At 35.4% G+C, this 9,892-nt stretch overlaps 1 protein-coding gene across 8 annotated transcripts in view; it reads right to left on the bottom strand.

The window, feature by feature from the left end:
• Positions 1-375: 375 nt before the first annotated feature.
• The window catches only part of LOC18434033 (ceramide synthase 1 LOH3), a 28,166-nt gene continuing 18,649 nt past the window's right edge, over positions 376-9,892 (bottom strand). For 3 of the 8 annotated variants that reach the window (XR_016042063.1, XM_011624970.3, XM_088848814.1), the window contains 2 exons: positions 2,027-2,211; positions 376-759 (listed from right to left, as the gene is read on the bottom strand). Coding sequence is in view for 7 of the 8 variants with exons in the window: in XM_011624970.3 (XP_011623272.1) it covers positions 728-759; positions 2,027-2,211 (217 nt within the window). In the remaining variant the exon portion in view is untranslated. Of the gene's footprint in view, positions 760-2,026; positions 2,237-9,892 lie in introns of all 8 variants that reach the window. The other 5 variants (XM_020667158.2, XM_088848812.1, XM_011624973.3 and 2 more) reach the window with 3 other exon arrangements.

The raw sequence follows: 9,892 nt of genomic DNA, 5'->3' as shown, positions 1-9,892 counted from the left end.
TGCACAAAGTGGCCGCTCTCAAACCGGCACGCTCTTGCACTGGCTATCCAAACCTTCTACCACACTAAGACTAGTCATCACAAAAGGAGATGGGCAAGCGTTTCTCTCTCTCTCCACAAATGACTGACTTCTGACTTTTCTTTCCAAGAGAGTTCATATAAAGGGGAGGAAAGAAATAAAAAGCAACTTCATCAAAGAAGAAAAAGAAATAAAAAGCAACTTCATCAAAGAAGAAAAAGAAATAAAAAGCAACTTCATCAAAGAAGAAAAAGAAATAAAAAGCAACTTCATCAAAGAAGAAAAAGAAATAAAAAGGGTAGGGATGTCTCAAAGGCATAAAAAACTCAGAAAAAAAATCCATCAGAAAAAACCTCAAAAGCCAAACCAAAATGCATTCCCTAGTGTAAAATGTTCAGCTTCTGCATTTGCTGTTGATTATCCAGAGCAGTCCAACTGTCTTTTTTGTGGATATTTATACAAGCCCAGAATTGCAGTAAGAGCTTGGGCAGACGAAATAATCATAAATAAATTATCCGAAGCTTAGACATAGCAAACAACCTCAACAACCTTACAATAAATTGCATTCACATAAAATAATCAAAGGGAGAGAATCAAATTTTCATTTTTCTTCTAATCACCGGCTACTTTTACAAAATCATGTCTAGGAATGAAGATGGCTGCATTTTGCAGCATCAATCTATTCGTACACATCATAGAGCTAATCCATTCAGTCGTCATGATTATCTTCACCTTCAGAATCTGTTACGGCAAGTCGGCAATACATATTTCAAATCAGTGAATATAAGGATGGTTTGTTAGCCAATTTATAGTTTTCTTTTTGAGGCAGCGTGAGGTGAAAAACGTCGCTTGTTTACAGCTATACAATAGGAAAAATACATAAGTAAACAAGCCATTTGTTAACATTGGCCTGGCTTCAAACTAATTGCAAACTCGCAATATAACACAATACATAGCAGAGTCTACAACACTGGGTGGGGATAATGTTAGGGAATGCAGCCCACATGTTTCGACAGCACACTATACAATGCTCTCTCTCTCTCTCTCTCTCTCTCTCTGACAGCACACTATGCAATGCTCTCTCTCTCCCTCTCTTCAACAGCACACTATGCAATGCTCACTCTCTCACACACACACACAACCCAAAAACATTCTGCAATAATAATTGATAAAATGTATTGAGTTGTGGAGTGGTAGTGATAAGCATGCAACCTGAGAAACTACTGGAAGGTACCAAGATAGAATCCCTACTTTGCAAGGACAGATTTTTCAAAATGACCAGAGTAGCCTCCTGAGAGAGTTTTGAGCACCAAGCCCATAAAATTTCAGGTCAACAAGCAATTGAATTATTATGGTCTAAAACTGGGACACAAATCATCCTAGAGAACCTCAAACTGACTTTTTGTGTTGGCATATTTATGTATAAAATACTGAATGATTGCATCAGTAAAATATTCTTAAGAATGGACCTTGTTTTCAACTCTTTATTGTTAGGCAAGCAATTGAATCATTGACCACATCGTCAAGAAATTGACACAGAGAAAACCTACTACACCATCACCAGCAGCTAGTGGGGTGGTTTTAGTCATATTTTCGAAAAATAATACTGGCAATCCATTAGTTTTCCATTATTTTTTAGCAATTTTTAACGATATATTTTTTGACTGCCCTTTTCAAAATACAAATCTTTCAAAAATGCATGTATAAGCGGACTTACCTCTTTCTTTATCCACATGGGTAAGTAAACTATAGGCCATTGGGGACATCAACATCCAAGGTCATGATAGACGGTGATGACAGGAGAGTGGGCCTGACCATTGGGTTCCTTCTCTACTCTGACGAGTCCTACTCTCACTCCATCACCATCCATCATTACATCGGACAAATTCCTAATGGACTGTGGTTGCCATAGTCCATCAGAATATACTGTACTTTCCCTTTAAACAAAAGTGAGAAGTGGGTTAAACAAAGAAAAGGGGTTTATGGGTTAAGTATTTGGGTTAGGTACCAGATCTAACATCATCCCCAAGCTGGCCTCTCGCTTCGATTTGTCTTACAAGCATCCGGTACATTAACACCCACCAATAAAAGTGAAGAACCAGCAGGCAGAAGAGCAAAGAATTGAACACATAATAGTATATGGGTCCTTCTACCTTGTGCTTCTCCTTGTCCAAGGTCAAGAGAACTTCATAGCTGCCATGAAAAGAAAAGCACCAAACTGAAATAAAAAGTGTCACGGATGCAAAAATCAAAACCAAAATCCCCAAGAACATAGAGACAATAGCCACATAGCACACACAACAAATATTTATTTTTATTTTTTACTAAGTGATTTATCCAATGTCTCAAATTATGATATTCCACATATTGAGCACTCACAGCGAGTAATCTAATACTATTGTCATTGATACTGTTTTTAACAATAAAACTCTCTCTCTCTCTCTCTCTCTCTCTCTCTCTCTCTCTCTCTCTCTCTCTCTCTCACACACACACACACACACACACACACAAAGGCTGTGTTTTCAGTCCTTTCGAGTTTCATGCTCAGCAATTTCTTGTGCCCCCATCAAATCCTTTCAGACTTCATGCATATACAGATGAGAAACACCTATGTTTTTAGTACTTTGGAGTGTCATGCTCCGCACTTAGTTGTCCGCCCATCAAATCCTTTCAGACTCATTCATGCATTTATGGCTGAGAAACACTAAGGGCACTCACAAAAGCACTCTTAAAAAGCAATCTTTACAGGCAAGGGATAACAAGTTAAGATGACCTGGAAGCACAAAACAATAGACTGCTTCATACAGCAACTTAATGTGCAACAAAAGCACAGTGCACGGTACCCGTCATTTTTCAGCAGGGACAATGGAGAATCCAATCAATTTTGCTCCCTCTATTTTCACTAGAGTCAGTATAGCCTTAACAAAAATACCTCTGCCATTTGTATCCTTTTCTATTTTTGTGCATTCTTCTTCCTCAAAAACCCACCTCAACTAAATTAAAAGGCATGAGGAGCAGATATCCCAAGCCCTCCACACATAACCATGTAATTTGACAGTATCAAATAGAACTACAATAAAGACCATCCCATTGTGGCAATGGTTACAACTAAGTCAATGCATTTTGCATAAGGGCCTCATAAGATGAAATCTAAGATGCAGGATACTTTGCCATAGCCATAAATACATTTAAATATAACTCATCTTAAGGAGAGGTCAAATCTTCTTTAACATATACACGCTCATGGTCCACATATACTTGGTATATGATTATTCTCATTTCAATATAATGTGATTCAAAGTAATAAGTTCGTGAAAGTCTCATTCTTACTATTTCAGAACAAACCAATGAGGGACGCACACGATTAATGAGGTAAGGAGCCTCCCAACTTTAAGGCCTCGGACTTGGAGTCCAGGTTGGACAAACGAGGGACAAGGGAGAAGATCACATAGGAATCAGGAAAACATACCGAACTTCATAACTCACGTCATTGGCTTATGGGAAATAATTTTTCTTACTGTACATACATACACACATACATATATATATATATATATATATATATATATATATATATATATATATATATATATATATATATATATATATATATATATATATATAAAATCTATGGAAAAAGTTCATACAGAGCTGAGGCTCTAAACAATCAAATTAGAGCCCACATCAAAAATTTCACTAGAAAAGGTTGTTTTGATGCCCAAATATCCTCAAATTGATCATCTCGACATCAAGATGCATGGACATGAGAGAAAAATGGATTTCAAGTTTTGGCAATAGTGCATCTTGTAACGTATATTTGGACCTTCAATTTTAAAAATTTACAAGTTTCATAGATCTGCTCGATTTACACTATTTTTTAAGCTTTAAATTTTATAATTAAAGATCAAAATATATTTTAAGGATATCACAAAGATTTCCAATATTGAAACCACATTTCTCGATACTATTTGAAGGTGCACTTTACTTTGATTGTTTAGAGCCTCGGCTCTATACAAACTGCACCCTATATATATATATATATATATATATATAGGAAAAGTTTTAAAAACACCTATAGGTGAATTGCTACAGTGTCTATGTCGATGACGGTTTTGCCTAAAAACCGCCACATACCTACGAGGCCGTGGCAGTCACCATATATTTTTTGAGTGAAAAAAATCCCATCACGGACACGCTTTATCCGTGACGGACCGCCACAGACATGCTAAGTCCATGACGGTCTTTAATCCACCCCATTCGAAAAAAAAAAATCGAACGGCGCCGAGCCTGTGGGCAAAAATACTGTTCATTTTCGCCCATAGGCGTTTTGTAGTCTCTTCCATCTATATATATATATGGTGCAAAAACTCGGCTCATGCTCATGACTTGGCCCCTTCCCGAGCCGTGTAAATAGTGCTAGTTCAAATGAACTTGCTCAAGTCCTTAATGAACCCAACAAGAGCTCAAAAATTCCAAAAAGGAAAATGAAATTGTTAAAATAATTTAAAAATGTAAAACATAATTGATTGTCCGTGTGCACCATGTATCGTATGCATGATTGGAAAAAGTATATAGAAAATGGAATACATAAAATTTGATATGTAGCTCGAAACAATTCAAAGAAAAATCCAAAAACGAAAAAGTAGAAATAGAGCATATAGTAAGAAAATCCACAAAAAATCAACATTATATATAAATGTTTTCATAAATAAATTTATTAGTTATTTAGTAAAACATATATTATTTTTATGATTTCATTTTGTATACCAGATTTTGTACACAAAACTCGCCTCGGTAGAGTGTTGAGGCCTAGTTACTCGGTCAAGTCTGAGTTGACTCCGCTGAGTTTTAAAACATTGACGTGTGTATGTGTGTATGTGTGAATGTGAAAATCCAAGAAGCCTCACACTCCAAAGCAATACAAAAATTAACTTTACTCAAAAAAAAGAAAATCTAAGAAGCCTCCAAAGCAATCTCCTCTAAATTAGATTTATTTTGGAGCTCAAATATAGAGAAGGGGGGGGAGAGGAAGAGAGAGAGAGAGATAAGCAAGTAAGAATGACATGTTAAGCTCTAAGAATGACGTGTTAAGCTCTCTCTCTTTTGTAGAGGACAAATTAAGCAATCTATAAGAAGATCACGTACTTTTTGTAAAGAATTAAAAAGAGTAATAGAGATAACAGTTGTTGGAGAGAGAAGACTAGGTCCTTCGAAGTTGAACCTTCGAGAAGAAAGAAGAAAAGGACATCGAAAGAAAAGGACAGAGGAATGAAAGGGGAGATGAACCATCAAGCCTTGATAGAGAGATGTCTAAGCACTCCATAGATTGAAGTGAGCATACTTTAAGCTCTAGTAACATTTGCAAACAGACAGGTTGAAAAGTTTGAGATGATTCTCTCTTCTTCTTATGATTAGAATTGAAAATCGCACAAAAGGTTGATAATATCACCCCTTATAATTAAATCAGTAATATCGCCCATAATGGTGAGGTATCCTCATATCTAGCATAAGTGATAACCCCCAAGAAGTAAAACACAAGTGTGGAAGTCTAATAAAAACAATGATTAGTGGTCATTCACAAATGAGGACTGCAGGGTAGGGCTGAGGGGACAGGACAAGAAAGACTTGAGGACTACCCCAATTCTTTTAGTGAGTGTTTGGTAATTGGAAGTTGAGGATTTCCTGGAACCTAGAAATTCTAGCTCCATAGAAGCAAGAAGTATTGATATTTGGAAGCTCTGGAATAATTGTTTGATAACCTGTTCGGAAATTCTCCAGACTTCAAAATATTATTTTGAATTCCGGATGTTGATTGATCATCTCCCCATGTGATTAACGCAGGCTGCCATGTGATGATGTAGACTAAAGTTGTCGGTGGCATCTCTATTGATGACAGGTGTCCGACAAGCTGGGGTGGCTACCAAAAAGGTAATATCCCTTTTGACAGGTGGTCGGCAAGTGGCTACAGTAATTGTCAGGTGGTCGACAAGTGGCTACAGTATAAAGTGGAAAATCTTTACTGTGGCTACAGTCTTTTTGTCGGTGAATTATTGTTAACTTTGGCTTTTGTCTTTCGAGACTTCGTGTCTTGGATTAGTTTGGAGTCGGGCCGGCCCATTGTACTTGTTTATCTTCTTATAGGTGTCAGGACTCCATAGGAGTCATCTTCATTTTCTTATGTATGGTCTTCCTCCTTGTCTTTTGAGGAGGTTAGAGATATATCATCTGGCTCTTCTTCATTTGGAGCTAATAATAATTGTCTTTTAATTTCTTTATTTGATAAATTTGGATTATGCTCTTTTAAGAGCTTGAAATATTCATCAATCATATTAGGATTTGGAGTCTCAAAATTAGCTTGTATAAGCTTTTCAAGTTTTATATTTTGTGGGTGAAGATAAGTATCTTCGAAGGAATCCCACCATTTTATCATGACTCTCCTCTCTAAATAAGGGAGATAATCTCATTCATTATTATTAGGAGTTATCATATATTCCCGTCTCAAAATCCAAGGGATTTCATATAGTGCGGTGAAATGCGCACATATATGTATTTGATTTATTCCTCTATTAGAGACCTAAAAGAGCTCATATGATTCTTTTGGGTTTTTTGGATAGATGTCTGGAGCAGGTCCCCAATACAACATTCATTTTTTAAACCATTGTGGAAGTGCATTTATTTTAGTACTTAGTCGGAATTGTAAAACCAACTATGGGTCCTTTGAGGATTTTGAAATAGCAAGACTACATCCCAAGCTTTTATGTAGTCATAATAATTATAAGCCCTGACTTTTAGGGTTCCTGAAAGATATTTATGCTTCAAGGGATCAAAGCCCCATTCTCATAAGTAATGATCGTTAAGATCTAAAATTTTGAATAACCAATAATTTTGTTATTCCTTTTATAATGGAAAATTCTATTGCAATATTATGAGTGTTTCTGAGTATTATGTGTGATTGTTTCTGGAGTGAAGTACCGGGGATCAAAGCCCCATTCTTCATAAGTAATGATCTTTAAGACCTGAAATTTTGAATAACCAATAATTTTGCTATTCCTATTATAATGGAAAACCCTATTACGATATTATGAGTGTTTCTGAGTGTTATGTGTGATTGTTTCTGAAGTGAAGTACCAGAATACGTCCCGAAACAATTGCGTCTGTTTGCTAGTTATTGCCACTGCTTAATGTATGTCGAAATGAAAGCATCTTGACAAGCTTGTCAAGATTTTGTAACTTGGCTCTGATACCATTTACGAAATGAAAGCAAGCATAAAAACTGAAAGCACTCAAATGATTATCATTTACTTAAATGCATAAAACTGAAAGCACACAGATGATTACAACAGCACAACTAGCAATAACTAGCAATAACTAGCAAACAGATGCAATTGTACCAAGACGTAATCCGATACTTCATTCCAGAAACAATCACACATAACACTTAGAAACACTTGGAAATTTACTGATACACAGACTCAAAAGAACTGAAGAGGACTCACAGAAGACTTTTGCTTATGGAAAACTTAGACTCTGTAACACTCGATGCTTACAAATGAGAGCTTCCTTCTATTTATAGAGGAGGTCTCTAGACTTCAAAATATTATTTTGAGTTCCGAATGTTGATTGATTATCTCCCCAAGTGATTAAAGCAGTATACCATGTGATAATGTTGACTAAAATTGTCGGTAGCGTCTCTGTTGATGACAGGTGGCCTATTAAAGCAAGCTGCCAAATGATGATGTTGACTAAAGTTGTAGGTGGCATCTCTGTTGCTAACAAATGTCCGACAAGTTGGGGTGGCTACCAAAAAGGTAATACTCCTTTTTGACAGGTGGTCGACAAGTGGCTACAGTATAAAGCGGAGAATCTTTACTGTAGCTACAGTCTTTTTGTCGGTGAGTTATTGTTGACTTTTGTCTTTCAGGCCTTCGTGTCCTGGATCATTTTGGAGTCGGGCCGGCCCACTGTACTTGTTTATCTTCTTATAGGCGTAAGGACTCCATAGGAATCATCTTCATTTTCTTCCGCATGATCTTCCTCCTTGTCTTTTGAGGAGATTAGGACATATCATTTGGCTCTTCTTCATTTAGAGCTAATAATAATTGTCTTTTAAGTTCTTTATTTGATAAATTTGGATTATGCTCTTTTAAGAGCTTGAAATATTCATCAATCCTATAAGGATCTGGAGTTTCAAAATTAGCTTGTATAAGCTTTTCAAGTTTTATATTTTGTGGGTGAAGATAAGTATCTTCGAATGAATCCCACCATTTTATTATGACTCTCCTCTCTAAACAAGGGAGATAATCCCATTCGTTATTATTAGGAGTTGTCATATATTCCCATCTTAAAATCCAAGGGATTCATGTAATGTAGTGAAATGCATACATATATCTACTTGATTTATTCCTCTATTAGAGGCCTGAAAGAGCTCATATGATTCCTTTGGGTTTTTTGGATAGATGTCTGGAGTAGGTCCCCAATACAACATCCATTTTTTAAACCATTGTGGAAATGCACTTATTTTAGTACTTAGTCGGAATTGTAAAAACCAACTATGGGTCCTTTGAGGATTTTGAAATAGCAAGATTGCATCTCAAGCTTTTATGTAGTCATAATAATTATAAGCCCTGACTTTTAGGGGTCCTGAAAGATATTTATGTTTCAGGGGATCAAAGCCTCATTCTTCATAAGTAATGATCTTTAAGATCTGAAATTTTGAATAGCCAATAATTTTGTTATTCCTATTATAATGGAAAATCCTTATTGAATCTGTTTCAGTCAATATTCTTTCATAATATTCTCTGGTTTTATATCCTGTTTCAGGATGCATATTATCTATAAGATAAAGGTCAGCTACCTGATTAGGCTCTTTTAGAGCTGCTTATTTTCAATAATCATTATAGATATTAACGCCTTTGCAATATAAGGTGTTCTAGGATTTGTATTAGGGCTTTTAGCCTTTTCATTTACGTCCTTATTATAAGGAGAAGGCCTATTCTGACTACTGCTGCTATGTATTAGCTTCTATTTTCCTTCGAAAATCCCTGCAAAAACTGACGGGTTAAGAAGTCAGGCAGGGAGTTAGATTCTCTCTTTATATATTCTATAGTAAAATCGAGTGAATAAAGAATAGCTTGCCATCTAGCAAAAATTTGTTTGAATGCTATGTTGTTAACATCCTTTTCTAAAATATCCTCGGCAGCTTTGCAATCTACTCTTACAAAAAATTCTTGGTTTAGAATATCACTTTCGAATTTTGTAACACATTTGACAATTGAGAGAATGTCTTTTTTAATGGTTGAGTAATTTTGTTGTGCTGGGTTCCAAATTCTAGAGGTATATCTTACTAATTTTTCCTTTTCAGTTGGTTGAAATCTTTGTTTTAAGATTCCACCATAACCCAGTTCAGAGGCATCCGGTTCAATAATTTTGAAAGCTTTTAGATGAGAAATAACTAGACAAGGCAGTTGTTTAGCTTTTGCCTTAATATTTTTTACTGTGAGAGTATGCTGCTCCCCCTAATCTGGCGGATTTTTTAGAAGTTTTTGAAAAAGGGGTTTACAGTCAGCCGCCAGATTTTTGTAATAATCCGCCAAAAAGATTAAACTATATACATATATATAGATATATATATATATATATATATATATATATATATATATATATATATATATATATATATATATATATATATATATATATATATGTATAGATATATATACACACCCATAGGGTGCGGTTTCTATAAGGTTGCAACCTTTAACAATCCAATTAAGGCGCACCTTAAAATTTTATCATAGCATGTAATTTTGTTGTAAAAAATTCTAAGTATTATCTTAAAATCTAGTTTCATACCTAATTAGAAAATTTTAAATTC

Source organism: Amborella trichopoda, chromosome 10 (assembly GCF_054954075.1).
Source record: "Amborella trichopoda isolate Santa Cruz 75 chromosome 10, AtrichopodaSantaCruz75HAP2 v2.0, whole genome shotgun sequence".
NCBI lineage: Eukaryota > Viridiplantae > Streptophyta > Magnoliopsida > Amborellales > Amborellaceae > Amborella > Amborella trichopoda.
The sequence above is the reverse complement of the archived record's forward strand: the minus strand, read 5'-3'. Positions and strand labels throughout refer to the sequence as shown.